Source organism: Triticum aestivum, chromosome 5B (genome assembly GCF_018294505.1).
Source record: "Triticum aestivum cultivar Chinese Spring chromosome 5B, IWGSC CS RefSeq v2.1, whole genome shotgun sequence".
Taxonomy (NCBI): Eukaryota; Viridiplantae; Streptophyta; class Magnoliopsida; order Poales; family Poaceae; genus Triticum; species Triticum aestivum.
The window spans coordinates 655,944,096-655,968,843 of NC_057807.1; the positions used below are offsets into that span (position 1 = coordinate 655,944,096).

Genomic DNA, 24,748 nt, shown 5'->3' on the forward strand with positions numbered 1-24,748 from the left:
CTCCGCTCTAAGGCTGGTCACAGTGGGGAGGAACTTAGGAGTAACATCACACACTCCAATACAATTTTGCTTATGTGGCACATATTTAATGAAGAGAGAGGTGTTTGTGGTAACTAGCTAAGTTACCGGAACATCACACACTCCAATAAACAATGAGTCTATAACCTAATAAATACATCGTTGCATGACACTACATAGATGTTCCTACCCACTATGGAGGTAGTAACATAGTCTAGGAAACTGTGAAGTTACTAGCTTATGTTCTTGCCCATTGTGACCAGCCTAATAAACAAGTCAATTAATAAGAAGACTCCTTACTCGAGTCCACTCCACTCCACAATCCAGATCGAAGCCATGGCCTTGGCTGACACAGCAGCACGAAGGCTCCTGCGCGGCGCAGGCGGCGGTGTGGCCAATGGAATCACCGCCGACGCCGTCGGCATGAGCTTCGGCGTCGACGGCTTGTGGCAGCTCATCGCGGGCCTGTTCGCGGGCGCGGCTCACCTGCTCGTCCTGCCGTTCGAGGTGCTCGGGCACTGGCTGGCCGCCGCGACACACCTGGTCGTCCTGCCTTTCAAGGCGCTCTGGCACGTGCTGCAGTCCGTCACCGCCGGTATCGGTTTCATCTTCGGCAGCCTCGTCGCGGCGCTCGGGAGCGCGGCACACGCTTTGGTTGTGCCTTTCGAGGCGCTCTGGCACTTGCTGCAGTCCGCCCCCGCAGCCATCAGTTTCGGCTTCCACGGTCTGGAGCAGCTCACACACGGCTGTATCGGCAGCCACGCCGCCGCGCTCGGGACCGCGGCCCACGCTCTGGCCGTGCCGTTTGAAGCGCTCTGGCAGTGGCTCCAGACCGCCGTCACAAGCATTGGTTCCGGCTTCGACGGTTTGTGGGAGCACATGCAGGGCATCTTCGCCAACCTCGCCGCCGCGCTCGCCGGCGCTGCCCACAACCTCGTCCTGCCGTTACAAGCCTTCTGGCAGTGGATCCAGAACACCGTCGCCGGTGGTTGGGACGGCTTTTGGCAGCGCTTCGTCACCACGGCGGCGAGCACCGCCCACGAGCTCGTCCCGGCCTTGGAGGCGTTCTGGCGATGGCTCAAGGACGCCGCCGCCGTCGCGCTCCCTGTCATGCTGGCCATCGCCGCGGTCGTTTGCGTCGCGGTCCTGCTCTGGTTCTGCTGGCCGCTCCTGTGCGTCGTCGTGTTCATGGCCGACGTGCTGGTGGCGCAAGCGCTCGTCTTCGTCCTTTGCATCTGCGGGCGCTGCTTGTTCATCGTCGCCATGGGGGTCGCGGGTGCGCTCGCCTACCTGCTCCCCATCTGCGGGCAGTACTGCACCGACGTTACCATGGCTGCCCCAGGCATCGCCGGCGTGCTGATATCACGCGTCGCGTTCAAGGCGGAACCGCGACTGTACTTCCAGATCCTCCGTCTGGCTGTCCCCCTCGTCGCCTCTGCTGTCTTCTCCACGAGCCCCCTCCCCTGGGCAGTCGGGCTGTCGGTCGTCGCCCTTTTCAGCCGGGGATTTTCAGGCGGCGAAGGGCTGATACCGAGGTGCCAAACCTTCTCGTCGACGTGGACTCCTGAGGAAGAAGATCAGATGTGGATTCACGAGGATGATCAGATGTGGACCGTTGAGGAAGATCAGCTATTATCATAGATAGAGTAAATTTTATCCGTCGAGGGACACCGTCGGACTAGTCTCCGCTCCACAGGTGTGTCTTGTACTAAGGGGGTGTTTGTTTCCAGGGACTTTTTTGTGTAGGGACTAAAAAAAGTCCCTCTTAGAGACTTTTTACCAAACGGGAGGGACTTTTTAGGGACTAAACTGGCATTTGGGACTAAATGAAGAAGACTCTTAAGAAGTGTCTTTTTTGAGACTTTTCCAACAATGCCCCTCCATGCATCCATTGGCCCGTCACCCCATGGTGTTGTTTGATTGCTATTTTTTTTTATATACTAGGGGCAACATGGTCATTTAATAACCTCTAGGAAGTGACTAGGGACTTTTTAGTCTCTGGAAACAAACAGGGAGGGACTTTTTAAGGACTAGGACTTTTTAGTTGGGAGTAGAAAAAGTCCTAGGACATATGAACCAAACAGGGCCTAAAACCTCCTTTCTCCATTTGCACTGGAGGACCAATGCATGCTCGATGTAATTTGTGCGTACTTTGTCTTGTTTGATTGCTTGATGCATTTCTAAATCAAATTTCCACGGATCATGTGCCAACGTATGTCATGATAATCTTTCGTTCAAATTCAGATTTTCTGTTCAGAAACGACAACATTGAAAGGTACGGAGCAACTTACAGGTTAAGCTAATAACGTAGTGCGATCGGTGCTCTGATCTGGACAGGTTTCAGAAAGGAATGAATCGTAGTACTGTACTACTTTTTTCGAACCATGAGCCATATCATATGGACGAGAGCAGTGCTATATGGACGACAAATATTTAGACGATTTGATGACGATGATTACATCCAGCAGCGGAATCTTGTCCAAAGCCGAACAACAACCGCTCGATTCTTTAGTCGTGCACAAATCGTCTAGAGTTTGTCGTGTATGGAGCAGTTCCGTATGGACGATCTACTAGCACGATAGAATAGCTTTGCATCTTTTGAGGATGACTACTACTTGGAAAATTTTGCTTTGCTCCATCGGCAATGAAATCGTACTCCCAATTCATGTTGTTCCTTTTTATTAGAAAATATTTCTTCATAAAATTACGAAAAGACTAACGCCCACACGTTTGGCAGTTTTGTAACTCGCCCACATGCATGGATGATCGTCCAGTCGAGTTTGCACGAATTTTGACAGGTAGATTTCGCGTGCCACGTAGGACGGGGTTGTTGTGTGGGCGTTGAAGAGTTCGCCCACACGCCCGCAGCACGCGGTTTGGCAGCTGCGCTGTGTGGGTAAACTAGTTTCTGCCCACACATCCAACATCTAGTCCACGCGCGTGTGGGCGAACTGATTTCGCCCACACGACACCCGTACGTTGTTGGATGGCAAATGCAGTACACGCACGTGGCAACTAGGTAAACACACATGGCAACTATGATTCGTTGTAAGATGACAACTACAGTTGCGCATACGTGGCAACCAGATAAACAAAGATGGCAACCGTGATTAATCATACATGGTAACTATGGTTGGACCACACGTGGCAACTAGGTAAACACACATGACAACTACTGTTTGACCATATGTGGCAAGTAGTTAATCACACACGGCAACTATGGTTTGATTACACGCGGCAACTGCCATAAATTAGACATGACAACTATAGTTAACCAAAACAAATAGAGTTGACATACTTTTACAAGTACATTTGCCATCCCCGGATAACTGCATCTGCCATCCCGGATGGCAACTAAATCGTCATCCCACGGGAGTACCTAACGTAGCTGCATCAGGATGTGTGGGCATTTTTGCTTCGTGCCACACACGCGGGATGGAGATGAGTAGTACTTTGTTGGGCATCTGGCACGAAATAGCTGCGCCCACACGTGTGGGCAATTCTAATATTCGCCCACATACAACCCACGTGAGCTGGCTCCTGCTTGCGCCGCACACGATGTGTGGGCGGATGGCTAGTATGCCACACATGTGGCGGTTATCCGCGTACAAAAATTATTGTTCAGTCTTCATACAAACTGTCATGTTTTCATTAAATGTGTTCCCTTCCAATAAACATACTCCCTCCATTTACTTATACAAGGCCACTATGAAATATACTTTTTCATCAATATAAGGCCATCAACAGTAATTGAGGAAAGAATTAATGATATTTCCTCGTAGGAGCAACATGTTTAATACTTGCATGCATGCAGTCATAATAACACTAGCTAGTTCCTTCACTCAGTTTTCTTACATGCATGTTACGTATTAATGATCCCAGTAAACGAAAAGAAAGTTGGCTTATGAATTATGCAGTAAAATTTACGTTGGTATATGTAATTTGAGTTTGTGGTCTTGTATACAAAAATGAAGGGAGTATGTTTCTTCGTACAAACTGTTCCTGAACGAAATCTGGGTACTAGTATGGAAGAAACGGACATTAATTTTTATTTTATTTGAACAAGCAGAGGCGCCTACGGTGCCATATATTCCAGCTTCAAACTCATCGAGGATACTACAACATCATGAAGATTGGAACCATGTAGCCTGCTGATCATAGGACTTGGAGTCCTGTATGAACTGAGCTACAACAGCCAAACCTGTTAATTATGCTAAGCATACAAGCCTGCTGAGCACAGATAAGGGCTAAAGTATTAAGATCTCTGGAGATATGGTACACTTTGGGGGACAGGGGAAGAGATGTTTAGACGAAACTAGCTAAACTGGACCTGATCTCCCAAGCCTAGGTCGAGCTCTGAGATCTCTAGAAGCTGCCGCTTTCGCAAGCATCAAGTTATGTGTGAGGAAGGAGATATCCTGTAGAGAAAGTTTCAAATAAACTTAATAGCTAGTCTCTAACCTACGAAGTATGACTTACTTTTCTTACATGAATCATATGGAGGACATAATCAGGGCTGGTCCTGACATTTCAGGGGCCCGGGGCGAAACAATAATCCAGGGCCCTTAGTATAAATGTTTAAGTAGTAACTAACATATGTAGATATAAAATTGTATCAAAGAAAACAATCAAGTCCATCTAAAGCAAGTGTGCATATCGAATAAAATGTTACATAATACCTTAAAAAAATTCTTCTAATGTTCCGAGATACAAAATCGCTAATGATAGTATCGATATCAGTTTCATCAAGCAATTCCTTCTCAATGCATAAAGTTGCCAAGCCATTTAACCTCTCTTGTGACATTGTAGATCTTAGGTAGTTCTTCAACAATTTCAACTTTGGGAAACTTCTCTCCGCTGATGCCACGGTCACGGGCATAGTAAATAAAATCCGATAGGCAATAGAAATATTGGGATAACAATCTGCTTCATTGACTGACTAAAAAATATCCACAGCAGACATTGGATTATCAGGCAAAAGTTGACTGCATAACGTCAACTCAGAAATCAGATCATTCAAATCAACATCAGATGAACCATCCGAAGAGAAAGAACTTGCAAATTTAGTGCAACTATCTTTAAGTTCAGGACGGTTCAATGACTTCAAGGTCGTTGAACTCATTAAAAATCCAAATATATTTTTGAATGATTGGAGTTCATGAAATCTTATTTCCATTGAAGTTATTGTCTTGTCAACCATAAATAGAAAATAATTAACTTCAAAATCCTTCTCAGCTTCCAAAATTGCTTCATCACTGTCATGTTCATCAAATTGTTTCCTCCTAAGCACGTCGTTTTACTGGCATTGATGGCTCTACACCCATTTCAGTTGCAATTTCTCTAGCAATAGTGAAACTAGAAAGAAACCCTTCTTTTCTATAAGTGTTAAAGTAATTCTTCACACCATCTATTTGCGTTAAGGCAACATCAGTGCACATGGATGGTGATTGCCACTTCCTGCTCACTGTATCTACAGCAAATAGAATGTCATGCCAAATGACCATACCAAGTATAAGCTCATAGCTGTCAAGCACTTCAAACAATTTTTTTCATCACTCCTATCTTTGGGTTATGTACCACTATCCCACTATCTTCACTTAACTCAAGCAAAACTGATCTTATCTCAAGAGATTGACATCTAATTGCTTTAACACTTTTGATCCTACTCTCCCAATGAGTATTGTTCAAAGATTTCACAGTTAAATCTTTCACGGCTAAAATTACTTTGAACTCCTAATGAGGGACCTTACCGGAGATTATATTCGTCAGATTCTTTATTGTGAGAGCAAGGGTGCTCAAGGTAATGCAATTTTCCCTACATTTATTTTGCAAAAATGAATGGTTTGTTGATCAGCGCCGACACCTGCGGCAGAATGGAATAGGCGCCGAAAATGCTGAATTTTATTTTGGAACTTTAGATAACAGAGTAATCGGAAGTCATCATGTCAACCCCATACATGACTTCTCAGTGGCTGACCCCTTTGCAAAAATTATGAGGTTTCGAAGCAGACTTAGAAGTGATAATATTAGTTTGAACCTCTCTGTTATCCATGTTCAGCGGATCAGCGCGAGAGTTTGCAGCTGATGAGCTGAATTTCATTTCTAATATTAGTTTGAACCTTGTAATCTTCGAATTTGAGCCATATAACTTTAGAATTTGAACCTTGTAATATTTCGAGCTTTCGTGGTACAATCGTTGAAATGGCATCTTATGAGACTCGTATATTGGTAGCACTATTTTGACCTTAATATGCAATGGTCTTAGATTTTATTACCCATTCTCGAATTTGTTTACCTTGTCGGTCTCACAGCACACAATCTGTATAGCTAACTCGACTGCGATCTTTGACATTATTGCACACAGTTGGTTTCTTCAACCGTGTGCCTTGTAGAGCGTAGAATTAATTATCGCACTCGAGTGTCCATCATCACCCTTATGTGTAACTTTGACCTCATCACCCACGGGTAAACTTATGACGGAAGTCATTCCACACACTTTGTTTTCACAAAGCTTTTTACCAATAAACGCCCACGATTTGTCCCTCTTCTAGCCGACGCTTGGCCAAACTAGCCGGGCGGGAAGTTTGCGCGGTAAACTGCGCGGTAGCGCGGGAACAGGCTCACCGACAATACATTTGGCACCTATTCGAGCCCACGCATGGTCAAACAAAACGCGTGCGATGCGTGTTATCAAGCATGCACTGGAGTCCTCCGCTATGAACACCGTGATAAGACGTGAAGATTACAGGCCGGTCGGCCCCCATTTATTACAGTGGCCATTTAACCCTTGTGTCTCTTCAACCTTTCGATTACGCCCCACCATTGCAACAAGCACACCCACCACGAAAAATTCTTAGATGGTATTCTGCGCGGCTCCAATGGCACTCTGAGCGGCTGCCGACGACGAGCAGCAGTTCACCATGCATGCCGTGGTGTACACCCACAGAAGGTTCACAAACCTCTTGGTGGTGTACACCAACAACCCGGTTTGGGTGGAGCACTCCATCCACATCATGGAGTTGGTGATTGCCGAGGAAAAGTACAAGGTGGTCGTGTTCGACCTCGAGTACACCCGCGCTCGTGCCGGGTCTCGTCCCAAGGTCGCCGTCGCCCAGATGTGCGTGCGCCATCACGTCCTCGTCTACCACTACTGCCTAGCCACAAGGCCTTGCGAGCGTTTCGCCAGGTTTGTCAACAGCTCCCACTACATGTTCGCTACGGTGGACATCACTAATGATGTAAAGGCGCTCAAGAATTCGGGCATCGCCTACCAGAATCTTGTCAACATCCAGGGCCAATACAAGATCTGGGGCAGCAAGGAGCATGAGAAGAACTCACTGGTTCACCCTGCCGAGGCCATCATCGACCCCTACTACAGAGACATGATGGATTCCTGCAACAAGCACAAGCATGCATGGCACTCGGCCTGGATGAAGAAACTCGACAAAGCTCATGTCGTGTACGCGGCCAAGGAGGCGTATACAAGCTACGACATGTACAGGCGGATCGTTGACATGAGGAAGTGCCTCCTTCCCCAAAACGGCCAGGGATCCAGCCGGAAGCAGAGCAATAGCAAGCATCGTCGCAACAATAAGTAGATGATTAGATCCTCGTTTCTCCTAGTTTAGTATGCATGTAATTGCTTACTTTGGTTTATAGAAATGTTATGTGTGTAGTCACTTGTGTAATTGTATGCTTAATTTGGTTTTGCAATGCTGTGTTTTTAAGTATATATGTTGATACTCTGTAGACAGAGCAAATCACATGGCACACAGACTAAACAATGGAACCCGTCATTGATGATTTCATCAATCACTGACAATTGTATACCAGCAATCGTTTGCTCACAACACACACGGCTTATTAACAGGAATCGTTTATGTTGTTATAGGTCTTCCCACACGTTTCTGAGGACCCGTTTACCATGTATCACACACATCTTGTTAAGTTTAACCATTTCTGTTCTCTTGGCTCAACGCAAACAGTTCATCCTAGTGAGTTGTATGCCATATATCTTGATCTGCCTGACCGTTTCTTTTGTGTTGCCTAATCACAAACAGTTCATCTGGGTGAATTGTATGTTGTATATCGCACACACCTTCATCTGGCTGTCCGTTTCTTTTGTTCCTCCTTATTGCAAACAGTTAAATGAACTAAACTGTATGCCCTGCATCGCACACGCAACTAAAATCTGAACCGTATTTGATGCATCCGTCATCACAAACGTTTTGCACCTTTTTGACGTTTTTTACACCATCGTTTGCGATTATTGCATCGCACACAGTTTCATCGAAGGGTCTCTGATCGTAGTGTCGCGTTAGCAGCATCCTGCAGTAGTGACACATGCCATACGTGTGTATACGGTTTGTAGATAGTGCCTGCCCGATTAATTATGTTTTACTAAGATATATCAGTTTTCCCCAAATGAGAAGGAGCATGGTCGATTGGCGTCACAATCGTACCCATTGTGTGCTGATGGCCAAAACAGTAACCTCGAGAATGAAAAAAATCTTCCAGAGATCACATACTAACGCACTCAGATGATGCATCATCTCAGAAAAGTAAAACCTTGGCATCCATGACATACATGGCAGTAGTAGCATAGGGTTCCCCAGAGGGAATTGTATCTTTTGTGAAGTGTTCTCCTTATGTTTGGTTTAGCATGAGGAAGGAAAAGTGCAAGTGTTGCAATGTTCTTGTTGTGCATTATGAAGTATGAAAGCCTTTTAGTTCCATGTGTCCATACGGAAACAAATTCTGTAACAATAGCACATGGAACATGGTTGGTGAAATGCTCGCAACAATCAACAGATGCACCCTGCAAAAATGATTGCAAGCAATGGGGCTGCCCGCCGAAGAGTACTAAGAGTTGCGCCAGGTAGTGCGGCAGCCTGCATAAGCCTGCCACAAACCTACTAATCACCACAGTGTCTCTTAAAATTGCAGTTCATCATAGTAAAACATATTTATAGTTGCCAAAAATGTTTATAGTTTCCAATGATAAATCAAACGATCTTCGGGTTGGGGGTAGGAGAATGGAGGCAGATGCGGTCGATAAGATGCATCTCCCTGGGTGTAATTTCTAGGAGGGTCAACGCGGAGGAGGTGGCAATGAGGATGTGTTCCCTGATTGATGAGTAATACAATATTCTTTCACAAAAAAGTTCATGTCATGCGAGTTTTTTTTTCTATTTCTAGTCCCACGTGAGGTAGGCTTCGGTGGCAATACTTAATTAGATAAGTGCTGTGAAAATAGAATATAAACACCAAAAATCTTCCAAAAAGAAAGTGAAACGTCAAAATATGCAAACTACCTAATAATCGCCTGGATTGGCAAAGCATGGAGATAGGAGGGGAAGATGTCGTATGAGATGGAAATTAACAGAGCTATTGTTATTAAACTGCCAACATTACTCCAATGAATTTTCTTTTAGGATATTGTTTGAATTGTCATGTTGAATATATAGGACCGAAAGTGAACTTGCAAGGGGTAGGTAAAGAATGGGACGGAGCTGCCTATCTCAGTACAAAATGGAGGACATTCATTTATAGCCTCCATACCTATAAGATTTGTGCACCCTCATAAGACGAGAACACACACTCATTACAGAAAGTATGGTTGGTAAAGTGTTTGAATTCTTATTAACTCGGTTGTACTATTGACCAAAGATAAGAACATGCGGTCCATCACCGGCTATATATGCAAACGACCTCCATGCATCCCGCTCTCTTGTAAGCAGAACAATGCGATCGAGGGATTGTGTCAGAAAACGTGAGTGAATATAGAGAAAAAACATAACTCAGAGCTACTTTAGATCGCTATGAAGTTGCATTACCAAGGTATATATCATAAGGCATAGAAATGGTAGTATTGTGAAGCAGGGCCGGACTGGGAAACTAATTGACGTTGTGCCAAACTCTAAAACGCGGCCCTATATCACGGATCCTTACAGATCCTTGAGTGATGGCCAACAGACGTACTCCCTCCGTTCCAAAATATAAGACGTTTTTTGACTTTAGGGTAGTGTTAAAAAACATCTTACATTATGGGACGAAGGGAGTAGAAGACTTGAACTCGGAGTGCTTGTGCCCCGGCCGGCCTCCTGGGTGAGGGATCGACATTTGCTATAGCGCTTTAATACTGGACAAGGAAGAAACTCTACAGAACAGAGAAAAGACGCACCACATTGAACTGGGTTGGGAGTATAACCAGATTTTTTTGCCCACAACATATGGTTCTTCACAAAAGATTGTCCACATTATATACTTGTCAAGCAAGCCTTAAAAGTGTACTAGTATTACTAGCTATTAGAAAAATTGCCCGTGCATTACAAGAGGAGGATGCAAGGCACGACACATACGAATTAGGCTTGGAGCACATATGCCCGTGAGTTGCCTCAAAAGAAAAAATTAATGTTGTTAGATGTGACTCATTTCACAAAACATGGTCCACGTGTCAGTGCACGCCACTTCTTCTGTCCAACTATGACAAATGCCAGGAATAAGGATAGCCTCATTCCCAGCGACAGTGTGAAAGCTACACCCTCCAATCTATTACTATCATACTGCTGACCTAAACCTACAGATCCTCCTCCTGGTAGGACAAGCATCAAGCACAAGAAAAATGGTGGGAAAGTACTGTCATTCTAATGGCTGACTGGGACAATGGCTTAATCTACAAATGCAGCAGAAACTTAGACCCTGTTCGGCAACCCTCCACTCCTCAACTAGAGAGCGAAGCGCCGTTCTAGCCGCTCCCCAAATTATAACTGCATGCCACTCCGCTCCGGGGCGGGGTTGTAGAGCGGAGGGAGTCCGAACAGGCCCTTGGAGTAGCGTATCATGGAAAATTTTGCTCTTCTTCCATGAAGATGCATTAGTGCATCCTTTTAGTTTGCTATTTTACTTTTGACGTTTCGTATTACCTAAAATGGACGGTATATAAGCATGTCTCAGGACCCTGCACGTACTCTGGCTGCATTCCCGTTCGTCCCACATTTGTTCTCTTTTTTTTCTTTCGCCGTCTACGTGCCAAAACTCTGGTCAAGGTGGGCACTACGATGGCCAATATTTGTGTTTAGTTGTCATTCTTTGTGTAGATCGTAAGCATGCAGATATGAATATTGATTTACCACAGCAGTTACAATGATATGCGTTAATATTCATGTAAGTCACATGAGATTACTTATGTCCTGTATTTAGTAAAAAATTGATTGCATAATTCATGTTTTCCAATATTTATTAAGTATTGTGTCCATTGGATTTTTTAATTTTAAATAAATTATGAAAAAAATTGTTCAATTATCTACCATCATGTTTATAGACTAAGAATTCCCGCAGCAACACACGGGGTATCATCTAGTTAATTTAAGAGTTAACAACAACTGAACAATGACAACAAGGGCTCTATTTGGGAATTAGTAAGTACTCCTTTGTTCACAAATATAAGATTTTTTGACATTTTAACATGGACTACTTGCCCTAAAAAAACATGGACTACATACATACTGGAATCAGTGAACACATTTGTCTATATACATTTAATTCAAAAAGACATGTTGCCCTTGTGGACGGAGGGAGTACTACTTGACTGAACAACTAATAAGGAAAGCAAAGTTTCGCATGACATTATGAAATTTTCTTTTCGCGTGGATATACATCAAGCTGAATTATCACACCAATCATTCGACCAGCACAGTGTCGGGTGGAGATGAAGCTGAAGATGACCATGTCCTTGACGGCGCCCTCGAGCACGGAGTACCGCCTCATCACCGCCTCTGTCAGCATCCTTCCTGCACCTGGGCTGAAGAAGGCCTCCGTGGCGCCAGAGCGGCCCAAGAGAGAGAGAAGGCCCTGCCACAGGTTCACTGGGCCTCAATGGGTTTCCTACATGTTCGGCCCAGTAGAACCCACCAGCGACTGATAAAGCAAGTGTAGCGTGAGGGAAAGGGGCATCCTGGCTTGGATCAGAACAGATCGGCGGCGGCCTAGCGTGTAGCTCCTGTCCTGTGCTTCTTCCCCTTCCTCGATTTCCCCTTGTAATCGCCACTGTACTCGAATCTGCCATTGATCCATTGAGAGAGTAGTAGTGGGTACCTAACACGTGGTATCAGTCGCCATCCCACCCCTCTTCCCCGCGCTGGAGACGCGCAAGCAGACGGCCGATCGTCAACGACTCCTCGCCGCCATGGATCCGGCGCTCAAGTCCTACCTCGACAAGATGGTCGAGAACTTGACCAAGGCGAGCGACGGCACCCATGGCGACATCAAGCAGCTCGCGGGACGCATCGACACCCAGGCGGAGCAAGTCGAGGAGCTCTCCGTCTGGAAGCCCGATCTGGAGGGCCGTATCACCAAGCTTCAGGAAGCAGTCGGGGCGCTGCAAGGCAAGCGCGCACCAACGGCAACAGCACCCATGGGTGGATAGCGAGCGGTGGATCTACCCGATCTAGCGCCTGGCGACGAGATCCATGGGCCCGATGGCCACGGCGGTTCCCATCAGCACCGGAGCGGGGCGCCGGCGGGCGGCATCCCGTCGACGGCCTCTCCAACCAGTGGTACGCCGCACTTCTTACCTCAAGCACATCCGCTTGATTCCGCGCTAGGCCCTTGCCTGCCCCAGGGTCAGTTCGTGGCGGAGCTGGGTCAGACAACCCCGTCAGTCTCGTTTCCCCAGTTCTCTGGCGAGAATCCTAAAATTTGGCGCACTATGTGCGAGCAGTACTTCACTATGTTTCAAGTCCATCCATCATATTTCATTCCCATGTCTACCCTGCATTTCACTGGCCCCGCGGCGATTCGGTTGTAATCGGTCCAGCCGAAGATTGGTGCGCTCGACTGGGACGCGTTTTGCAACCTGCTCTGCTCTCGTTTTGGGCGAGACCGACATCAATTGTTGATTAGGCAATTTTATGCCCTTTGCCAGACTAGTTCCGTCTTAGATTACATTGAACAATTTGAGAACTTAATGAATCACCTTATTTCCTATTCTGATGCTGTACATCCCCTGTATTTTCTGATGAGGTTCGTGGAGGGCCTGCGGACAGACATCCGCGCTGTGGTGATGGTCCAGCGTCCCAAGGATCTTGATACAGCTTGTGCACTGGCTGTCCTACAGGAGGAAGTGGCTGAGGGACACAAGGGACCGTGGTACAGCCAGCCTGAAGGCTCTGGGTTGCCTGGCCACGCACGGCAGTCGACACCACTGACGTTACCACCACCACCAGTGTGCGCACCAGCTGCGCATCCAGCAGCGGAAGATCGTCGGGGAACGGATGCAGCTCGGGCCAACAGTGATACGTCCAAGCTCACTGCCCTTCGTAACTTTCACCGTGCCAAGGGGCTCTGTTTCAAGTGTGGAGAGCGGTGGGGGCATGATCATGTGTGCCCCCCAACTGTCAAGCTTCACGTAATTGAGGAGATGCTCAGTTTGTTCATCCTGGAGGCATCTAACGAACAGCCAGCTCTGCAACTAGCAGCTCAGGATCAGGGCAATGTTCAGGAGCAGGTTTGGCAGTTATCCTTGCAAGCGGTATCAGGTACAGACGCACCCACATGCCTCCAGCTGCACGGATAGCTTCAGGGACAGGAAGTGTTGATGCTAGTCGACTCGGGCAGTTCATCATCGTTCATGTCTCAGCGGTTGTAGTCCAAGCTGAGGGGAGTTCAGGATATGCCGCGTCCAGTGAAAGTTGCAGTAGCAAATGGATCTGAGTTATGGTGCAGCCAAGAAGTATTGGGGTGCTCTTGGTACTCACAAGGCAATGTGTTCACCACCAGTTTCAGATTGCTGCTGCTGGGTTGTTACGATGTCATTTTGGGCATGGATTGGCTGGAATATCACAGTCCTATGCTTATTGACTGGCCAAGGCGTCACATGCAAATCGAGCATGAAGGTTTTACAGTCATTCTGCAAGGAATGACCTCTTCGGTCAGCAAGTGTGATACATTGAACCACATTCAGCTTGCGGTCATGGAAAAGCAATCAGCAGTCACCTATGCAGTCCACCTCTGCTATGCCCAGGACTCAGAGGGTGTCACTGACATAACATGCACCGAGTTGCCACCCGAAATCACCAAAGTACTGCTGGAATATGAGGATGTGTTCATGGAACCTGTCGGACTGCCACCCAAGCGTGATTGCGATCACCACATACCTCTGATGCAGGGTGCGCAACCTGTTAACATACGGGCATATCGTCTGAAACCGGAGCTAAAAACAAAGATGGAGCATCATATCGCGGAAATGCTCAAAGCAGGCATTATTCAGAAAAGCAGCAGTCCTTTTTCCTCTCCGATCATCCTAGTGAAAAAGAAGGACGGAACTTGGCGAATTTGCATGGACTACAGAAGATTAAATGCCATGACCATCATCGGCAAGTACCCAGTGCCAGTTATAGAGGATATCTTGGATGAGCTAGCGGGCGCTAGCTGGTTCTCTACTTTGGACCTTCGGTCGGGGTACCACCAGATTCGTCTGGCCGAGGGCGAAGAGTTCAAGACGGCTTTTCAAACACACTTTGGCCATTTTGAGTACAAAGTGGTTCCATTTGGCCTGGGAGGCACGCGTGCAACTTTCTTGGGGGGCTGAATGTCACTCTGAAACCAGTCAATCGTGTGTGCGCTATGTCGTTCTTCGACGACATTCTTATCTTCAGCCGCACCTACGCGGTACACATTCAGCACTTGCGACAGGTCCTGTCACTCCTCAGAAAAGATCAGTGGTATGTCAAGAGATCTAAGTGTGTGTTCACGCAGCGGGAGGTCAGTTATCTGGGGCACACCATCTCGTGCAAAGGAGTGGCAACCGATCAGAGCAAAGTACATCAAGTGGTGGACTGGCCAGTTCCAGTCTGTGTCAAGGATGTCCGAGCATTCCTTGGTCTGGCGGGGTACTATAGGCGTTTTGTTCGTCAATTTGGCATGATTGCACGGCCGCTGACGAACCTTCTACGCAAGCATATTCAGTTCCAATGGACAGAGGCAACCCAAACTGCATTTGAAGCTCTCAAGAATGCACCGACTTCAGCTCCTACGCTGGCCCTACCAGATTTCAATAAACCCTTCATGATTGAAACAGATGCCTGCGAGTATGGGGTGGGCGCAGTTCTCCAACAGGATGGCCACTCAATTGCATACCTAAGTAAGGCGTTAGGGACGAGAACCAAAGGCCTGTCTATGTATGAGAAAGAGTATTTAGCAATTGTGTTGGCTGTTGAACAGTGGCGACCCTACCTGCAGTTCGGGGAGTTTGTGATCAAAACCGACCAACGCAGCTTGGTGCACCTGGAAGAACAACGTTTACACACTCCCTGGCAACAAAAAGCTTTCACCAAACTCTTGGGGGTTGCAGTACCGTATCTGTTATCGCAATGGATCAGAGAACAGTGCCGCCGATGCACTTTCCAGACGACCACTATCCTCTATTGAGCAGATTCAGGCCATATCAGTTTGCCAGCCTGCAAGAGATAGTTAAAGGCTATGATGCCGATCCCAAAACACAGTAGCTGATCACACGACTGGCAGTGGCGCCCGTGGAAGACAGCCATTTCACTCTCAAGAAGGGCATTGTACGCTTCAAAGGGCGTGTCTGGCTGGGCAATAACAAACACCTGCAGCAACAGATCATGCATGCCTTGCATGACAGTGTTGTCGGCGGCCACTCGGAATTCCCAGCTACCTACAGGAGAATCAAGCACTTGTTCGCATGGCCAGGTATGAAACAACACATTAAAGAGCATGTCCAATGTTGTCGGGTTTGCCAACAGGCCAAACCGGACCGAGCTCAATACCCAGGGCTGCTCCATCTGTTGCCAGTTGCCAAGCGCTGTTGGGATTTGGTCTTCATGGATTTCATTGGGGGACTACCTCCTTCTCGGCAGTACAACTGCATATTGGTGGTAGTGGACACTTCCTCCAAGTTTACTCATTTCCTCCCTGTTAAGCACCCCTACACAGCGCAGACAATTGCCCAGCTCTACATCGACCAGGTATACAGACTACACGGCATGCCCGAAGCTATTATATCTGACAGAGATGCTGTGTTCAGAAGCAAAGTGTGGCAAGAGCTTTTCAAGCTACAAGGTGTGGAACTGAAAATGAGCTCATCGCACCACCCTCGGACGGACGGGCAGACCGAGCGGGTCAACCAATGCCTCAAAACTTACCTGCGTTGCTTCGTCCACAGTTCTCCCAACAACTGGAGTAGGTGGTTGGCTTTGGCTGAGTTCTGGTATAACTCGACATATCACTCCACTCTCAACAAGACACCGTTCGAAGTAGTGTATGGCCAGGAGCCACGGCATCTTGGACTGGTACTTGAACAAGCAACACCGGTTCCTGAGCTTAACGAGTGGTTAGAGGAGAGGCAACAAATGCAAGATATCTTGAGGCAGCACTTACTGCGGGCCAAACAGGTCATGAAGCAACAGGCCGACAAAAAAAGGACCCCTAGAGAGTTCTAGGTGGGTGACCAGGTGTTTCTCAAGTTGCAGCCATACATTCAGACGTCGGTGGCACGCCGGGCCAATCACAAGCTGAGTTTCATGTTCTTCAGGCCTTATACATTGCTCCGCCGAGTGAATGAAGTTACATACGAGCTGAAGCTGCCTGAGGGGTCATCGATCTTTCCAGTCTTCCATGTCTCACAATTGCGCAAGGCGCTGACCCCAGGTGCGAGTGCCTCCTCTGCCCTTCCATCCATTACTGATGTGGCTAATGTTCCAGTGGAGATATTGGACACAAGATGGCGCCACGGCTCAAACAAAATGCGAGAGCAGGGGCTCGTTCGCTGGCAAGATCCCAAGGCTACTCCAGACACCTGGGAAGACGTTGAAGATCTTCGCAGGCGTTTTCCCTCTGCTCCGACTTGGGGACAAGTCGTGTCTGAAGAAAGGGGGGGTGTCAGCAGCCTTCCTGCACCTGGGCTGAAGAAGGCCTCCGTGGCGCCAGAGCGGCCCAAGAGAGAGAGAAGGCCCTGCCACAGGTTCACTGGGCCTCAATGGGTTTCCTACATGTTCGGCCCAGTAGAACCCACCAGTGACTAATAAAGCAAGTGTAGCGTGAGGGAAAGGGGCATCCTGGCTTGGATCAGAACAGATCGGCGGCGGCCTAGCGTGTAGCTCCTGTCCTGTGCTTCTTCCCCTTCCTTGATTTCCCCTTGTAATCGCCACTATACTCGAATCTGCCATTGATCCATTGAGAGAGTAGTAGTGGGTACCTAACAGCCTCCCGCCGAAACCCGGCCTTCTCCAGCACCCGCTGCGACACCACGTTCGCCACGTCCACCAACGCCTCCACGCGCTGCAGCCCCTCCACCTCGCTGAACACCGCGGCCACCGCCCTGCACACGGCCGCCGCGGCCACGCCCTTCCCCCAGTGCTCGCGCGCCAGCACGTACCCGAGCTCCGTGCGGCGGGCGTCGTCCGTCGGCGACACGGAGATCGCGCCGACGGGGCGGTCGTCGCCGGCGAGGCAGATGGCGCAGAACTAGGGATGCGGCAGCACGGCGTCCCGGATGAAGGCGAGCAGGGGCTCCGTGGACTCGTAGGGCTCCCAGCGGCAGGGGGCGGCCACCTGCGGGTCCGACGCCCACGCCATCATGGCGTCCACGTCGTGGAGGCCGAACCGCCGGAGCGTCACCTAGGGATGTCAACCGGGTCCCGTTTAATCCTGTTTAAAGTCCATTTATGATATAATGGTTCAAAAAGATATTTTTTTTGTTTGGGGAAAATGAACTATCAACCTAGCAAAAACTAACTAAACGGGATTGCGGACGTCATTTATTTGCCACTTACATCCCTAGCGTCACCTTCACGGCCGGTTTCTTTGTGGACTGCGCTTCTTGGCCGGCCACCTGCTCCATTTGCTGTGTGCTGCTGCTGATCGAGAAGGGGGTCTTGGCCTCTTGGGGATTGGTAGGTCTGGTGGTAAGCTCAGCGGTGCAGCAGGTGGGCTGTGTTTATAGATGGAAGTGGAACCAGAGTACCAGCCAGAGCAAGCGCCTGCTCTGTTTGACCACATCACGGTCACACACTCACACTAATTGTGGCTTAGGAATCTTGATCGCCAAGTAAGCTTACCGTGAGCTCACGATGGTGAGACGGTTTGTTCGTATGTTTCTTTCAAGTACTCCTTCTATTCGAAAATACTTGTCATCAAAATGAATGTATGTAGAACTAAAATACATCTAGATACATCTATTTCAATGACAACATTTTCGGACGAAAAGAGTACAAATTTCAGACAAATTAGAGACAAGAAAAGGACAGACAAGTGTCAAGGATGATGGATGGATGGGGAAAGAAGGATGAAGAAGATGGGGCGGCTACGTTGAAGTCAACGGTGTCAACGGTCAACATGACCGTGACATGCTAACAATCAAACAAAAAATCAGCAAAGATTGAAAGCAACATATCTAGAGAGCTGGGGTCACAGGGATGTAATTCTTTTGATAAATGACGCTCTTCATTGACTCGGTCGGCGCATCTTATTGTACCGTTGTACGTGGAGCGCATGTGCATGAACGAGTTTGGTGATCTTCATATATGGATGCCCGCCGGTCCATATCTAAGTATATCTCCAGGTATACACCATACAATCCATTCGACGACTTATACATATGTGTAATTAACGAACCATGTGTGTATGTTTAGCAATAAGCACGCATACAATACACATATTGTGGGTGTAAGTACGTAAGCATGCACACTGCACATATGGTGCACGTCTATACACGCCCGTCATACGTACCGTCAGCGTTCTGAGATTGGGGGTACCCAGATCTGCCTGCATGCAGCCCACGACATGGCTCCCTCGACGACCTGATACGGCCCAGCGGCAAGGCCTCCAAGACAAGACCCTCGCGAGGTCCCCCGGCCTCGCGAGGAGAACGACATCAAGACCTCCCGTGGGGCAGCTCTCTGAGCCTGCCTCCCGAGGAGCAGAGATTCCTATGCAGGCACCCAGCCTCATGAGGCTGCAATGACGTGAGCCATGACGACCAAGGTCAGGCAGGCGCCAGTGAGCACAGAGGAGGCAGTTTCCCTTTCGGTGCTAAGGGAGCAAGGACAGGCGTAGTTTCCTGAGGAAGGCCCCAAAGCTTTCCATTCCTGTGCAACAAGACCAAAACCACGAGCTCGGCAGGACGGATGTGATCGTCGGGCCCACCTCCGCGTCATGACCAGAAGCTTTGCAGGCGAAGATCACCTTTTGTCAGGATTAGATGTACTTCCTGTCCCCTTTCAAATTGGCCGTTGTGGGATCCCTTCCCGCCTAAGTTCAGAGGGAAGAGGACCAAGTCAACTATAAGTATAGGCCTGCCACCACCGTAGAAGGGATCCGAGCTCTCCGACCCTGACCACTTGAGCCTTCGTGAGGTCATTCAAACAATGTACTAGTTCATCCTCAGCCTCCACGTGAGGCCAATCCATCACAAAGCAGGAGTAGGGTATTACACCGCAAGGTGGCCTGAACCTGGGTAAAACTGCCGTGTTCATCTTCTTCCCCGCTTACGCGAATTCGACGTAGCTAGGCCGTGGGGTGGTGAGCTTGAGACTTGAGCTGGTTGAGATCTTCGCACACGCCCCAGAGTTCGAACCGTCTTGGGTCTGCAGAGCCCTGAATCCGACACGTACAAGGACAAATCACAATGTATCTAGGGCTGCAAGAAAAGCTCGAGGCTCGTGAGCCATTCGAGATTGACTTGTATTTTGGCTCGACTCGAAATCGACTCGAAAAAAATGAGCCAAGTATGAACACTTTATGTAACCCGATTAAGAAACAACTTGATCTTGAGCAAACACTCGCTCGCTGTACACTAAAAGGAAGTGGGATAATTTATTTCCTTATAGATAATTAAAAATATATATCACCATATATGTTGTGTACGATTTTTCTCCATTTTACCTACTACCAAACATACAAGGTTAATTAAGTACGAAGAAAATGTTAGCCCCAATATGATATGTGGTCAGCCATATGTTAAATATCATGTTATTGTGGCCAAAGTTTGAGAGTGGACGTACCTTCGTTTTCTTCTCTTCCTAGTTCATCCACGATCTCTTGCTATTAAGTACTAATCTTCAGTTAACAGATAATAAGTTGATTCATATAATGACTTCTTATGTTGTGTTATGGCCTATCTTGTTTGAAAAATTGTCTTAGATTGTTAAAAAAATCATCTAATTTAGCTCAAAACTTGCTCAAGATTGATTCGAGATCGTTACAAGCTGAGCACGAGCCACTTTCTGCAACTCGACCTTGAGCTTCGCTTGGTTTGAGCTCGCTTGAATTTTAGTATAAGCTGAGTGGAGCCTAATCCAACTCGCTTGAACTCGACTCGTTTGCAGCCCTAAATGTATCCAATCACCTTTTGTCCTTGTCGACCCTCTCGTCGTACACACACACTTTTCCTTTCCTTCGGCAATTCCTTCCTTTAGAAATTTATTTCATCTTTGTTCCTTCTAATTCATTTGCTTTCACAATCTCTTCCTTGTTTCTTGTTTATTTGCTTTTATGATATTGTTTTAACTGTCATGTTGAATATTGCCATCCTTTGCCCATGCGTGGTGCATGTGTGGGCCCTCTTGGGGTGCTGCCCCCTCACTCCATCGACCACGTTTGGGACACGATTACACCGGTTGGCCTCAACATCAACATTTGGCGCACCATCGCCCTCGCCATCCTCTGGAAGTTGTGGGACTCCAGGAACGCTCAGGTCTTCCGCAACGAGCTACACTCACCCTGAGACACTCTTCATAACATCATCTCTGACTTTACGCTTTGGGCCTTTTGATTTAAGGACCCCGCTAGTAGGGAGGCTGCCGTGTCTTAGCGCCTGTACCTATCCTCTCGCTTTAACCCATGATGTAACCTGCCCCATGGGCCTGTTGAGTAATATATTCAAGTGGGACCCTCCCCCCTTGGGGGGATTGATCAGAAAAGTGAATTCTCAAGGGGCAGGTAAAGAACTCATTTTCCTTCAATATAGGATGCGGCTGCCTATCACTAGTAGAAAAGGGGGCAATGGTCCAGGCCAGGTCAGCCCATTAGTCCCAGTTTAATCCAGAACCGGGACCAATGGGGGCATTGGACCCGGTTCGTGAGCCCCGTGGGCCGGCCGGGCCACGTGGGCCATTGGTCCCGGTTCGACTGGACCTATTGGTCCCGGTTGGTGGGACGAACCGGGACCAATGGGCCTCGCTCCTGGCCCACCACCATTGGTCCCGGTTGGTGGCTTGAACCGGGACCAAAGGCTGCCCTTTAGTCCCGGTTCTTGCCACGAACCGGGACCAATTAGTTGCCTATATATACCCCTCGCCCGCGAGCAGAGCACTCCCACTGCTCTGTTTTTCGTGGCCGGCGAGGGGAGAGCTTTGTGGTGCTCTAGCTCACCTCCTATGCACACGAGGTGTTCGATGGAATGCCCGAGCCACACTACTTAAGCTTTCTCCTCTCCAAGCTCGACCTCCAAGCTCCATTTTCCTCAATATTTGTCTAGGTTTAGCGGTCCGTCACGTCCCGTCCCCGTCTTCACCGCCGTCGATCGCCCGCGCCGATCTCGTCGCCGGCACCACCGTGGTGAGCCTCTTGTTCTTATCTTCTTTCTGAAAGGAAAAAAATTCTTACTTGTATGTTTATATAGATACTTGTATAATTTTCTTACTTTTATTATTGCATCTTATATAGTGCGATGGTTTTGGTATCCGCCCCCGTCGGCCCTCGTCCTGTCTATGATTCGGATGTGGTATATATTATCTTTTCATAACTATTGGTTCATTTATTGTTTATGACAATTATGCCGACCAACGTGACATAGATTTTATTTATCTAGGAGGTTGTTGAACCGGAAATTCCAACCGACCCTATTGTCGAGAGGTTAAATTTAGTTGAAGAAGAAAACAATTTTTGAAGGAAAAAATTAGAAAAATTGAGGAGGAGAAGATGATATTGGAGTTGCATGTTGCGGATGTCGTCGATGATCACAAGATCAAGATGGATGCAATGCGCTTGAAGATTAGAAAGATTAGAAAATATGCCATTCATACCGAGGCTTGGTATCATTATGCCGTTGGATCAGTTGTTACATTGGTTGCGATTATGATCGCATTTGTTTTCGCATTGAAATGTTTTACATAGTTTCAATGTATGGTTTAATTAATTTAGATGCTCTGCAGAGCTTTATGTTGTTAGATGAGAACTATGTATGTACTTTGGTTTTAATGTGATGATGAACTTCTATTAATTTGGTCACTTAATTATCTATTCATGATGTTCTGTAATGATTTTTGACACACTTAATTATATATAATGCACGCAGATGAACCGGCAATGGATGTACGGTTCAAGACACACCTCCGAGTACATTAAGGGCGTGCATGATTTTCTCGAAGTGGCTGAGGCAAACAAGCAGAATGGTTTTATGTGTTGTCCATGCCCTATATGTGGGAATATGAAGTCTTACTCTGACCGGAAAATCCTTCACACCCACCTGCTTTACAAGGGTTTCATGCCACACTATAATGTTTGGACGAGGCACGGAGAAATAGGGGTTATGATGGAAGACGACGAAGAAGAAGAGTACGATGACAACTATGTGCCCCCTGAATACGATGATGCTACTGAACATCAAGTGGAACCAGACGATGTGCACAATGATGCTATAATGGGCGAAGCTGCTGAAGATCAAGAGGAACCAGACAATGTGCCCGATGATGATGATCTCCGCTGGGTCATTGTCGATGCAAGGACGCAATGCGAAAGTCAAAAGGAGAAGCTGAAGTTCGATCGCATGTTAGAGGACCACAAAAAAGGGTTGTACCCCAATTGCGAAGATGGCAACACAAAGCTCGGTACCGTACTGGAATTACTACAGTGGAAGGCAGAGAATGTTGTGCCTGACAAAGGATTTGAGAAGCTACTGAAAATATTGAAGAAGAAGCTTCCAAAGGATAACGAATTGCTCGACAGTACATACGTAGCAAAGAAGGTCGTATGCCCTCTAGGATTGGAGGTGCAGAAGATACATGCATGCCCCAATGACTGCATCCTCTACCGCGGTGCGTACAAGGATCTGAACACATGCCCGATATGCGGTGCATTATGGTATAAGATCAGACGAGATTACCCTGGTGATGTTGACGGCGAGCCCCCCAGGAAGAGGGTTCCTACGAAGGTGATGTGGTATGCTCCTATAATACCACGGTTGAAACGTCTGTTCAAAAACAGAGAGCATGCCAAGTTGATGCAATGGCACAGTGAGGACCGTAAGAAAGGCGGGAAGTTGAGAGCACCCGCTGACGGGTCGCAGTGGAGAAAAATCGAGAGAAAGTACTGGGATGAGTTTGCAAGTGACCCAAGGAACGTATGGTTTGCTTTAAGCGCGGATGGCATTAATCCTCTCGGGGAGCAGAGCAGCAATCACAGCACCTGGCCCGTGACTCTATGTATGTATAACCTTCCTCCTTGGATGTGCATGAAGTGGAAGTTCATTATAATGCCAGTTCTCATCCAAGGCCCTCATTATGATGCCAGTTCTCATCCAAGGCCCTAAGCAACCCGGCAACGACATTGATGTGTATCTAAGGCCATTAGTTGAAGAACTTTTACAGCTGTGGAATGGAAACGGTGTACGTACGTGGGATGATCACAAACAGGAGGAATTTCACCTAAAGGCGTTGCTGTTCGTGACCATCAACGATTGGCCCGCTCTCAGTAACCTTTCAGGACAGACAAACAAGGGATACCACGCATGCACGCACTGTTTACTTGACACCGATAGTATATACCTAGGAAGCTACAGGAAGAATGTGTACCTGGGCCATCGTCGATTTCTTCCGACCAACCATCAATGTCGAAAGAAATGCAAGCATTTCAAAGGCGAGGCAGATCACCGGAAGAAGCCCGCCATGCGTACCGGTGATCACATACTTGCTATGGTCAATGATTTACACGTAATCTTTGGAAAGGGTCCCGGCGGACTAGCTGTTCCGAGTGACGCTGGGGGACACGCACCCATGTGGAAGAAGAAATCTATATTTTGGGACCTACCCTACTAGAAAGACCTAGAGGTCCGCTCTTCGATCGACGTGATGCACGTGGCGAAGAACCTTTGCGTGAACCTGCTAGGCTTCTTGGGCGTGTATGGGAAGACAAAAGATACAGCTGAGGCACGGGAGGACCTGCAACGTTTGCACGAAAAAGACGGCATGCCTCCAAAGCAGTATGAAGGTCCTGCCAGCTATGCTCTTACCAAAGAAGAGAAGGAAATCTTCTTTGAATGCCTGCTTAGTATGAAGGTCCCGACTGGCTTCTCGTCGAATATAAAAGGAATAATAAATATGGCAGAGAAAAAGTTTCAGAACCTAAAGTCTCATGACTGCCACGTGATTATGACGCAACTGCTTCCGGTTGCATTGAGGGGGCTTCTACCGGAAAACGTCCGATTAGCCATTGTGAAGCTATATGCATTCCTCAATGCAATCTCTCAGAAGGTGATCGATCCAGAAATCATACCAAGGCTAAGGAGTGATGTGGTGCAATGTCTTGTCAGTTTCGAGCTGGTGTTCCCACCATCCTTCTTCAATATCATGACGCACGTCCTAGTTCATCTAGTTGACGAGATTGTCATTCTGGGCCCCGTATTTCTACACAATATGTACCCCTTTGAGAGGTTCATGGGAGTCCTAAAGAAATATGTCCGTAACCGCGCTAGGCCAGAAGGAAGCATCTC

General features: G+C 47.6%; 1 protein-coding gene and 1 pseudogene across 1 annotated transcript; one reads left to right on the plus strand and one right to left on the minus strand.

Annotated features, from left to right (window-relative positions):
• Positions 1 to 354: 354 nt before the first annotated feature.
• On the plus strand, positions 355 to 1,659 carry LOC123115183 (uncharacterized). Its single transcript, XM_044536417.1, has one exon. It carries the CDS (start codon positions 355 to 357, stop codon positions 1,657 to 1,659), a length of 1,305 nt encoding a protein of 434 aa, XP_044392352.1.
• A 9,987-nt stretch (positions 1,660 to 11,646) lies between these two features.
• LOC123115184 (uncharacterized N-acetyltransferase p20-like) lies at positions 11,647 to 17,881 on the minus strand (annotated as a pseudogene).
• Positions 17,882 to 24,748: the final 6,867 nt, after the last annotated feature.

Bases quoted from the DNA above. Each gene is read 5' to 3' on its own strand.
- LOC123115183 (XM_044536417.1), top strand. From the start codon at position 355: ATGGCCTTGGCTGACACAGCAGCACGAAGGCTCCTGCGCGGCGCAGGC.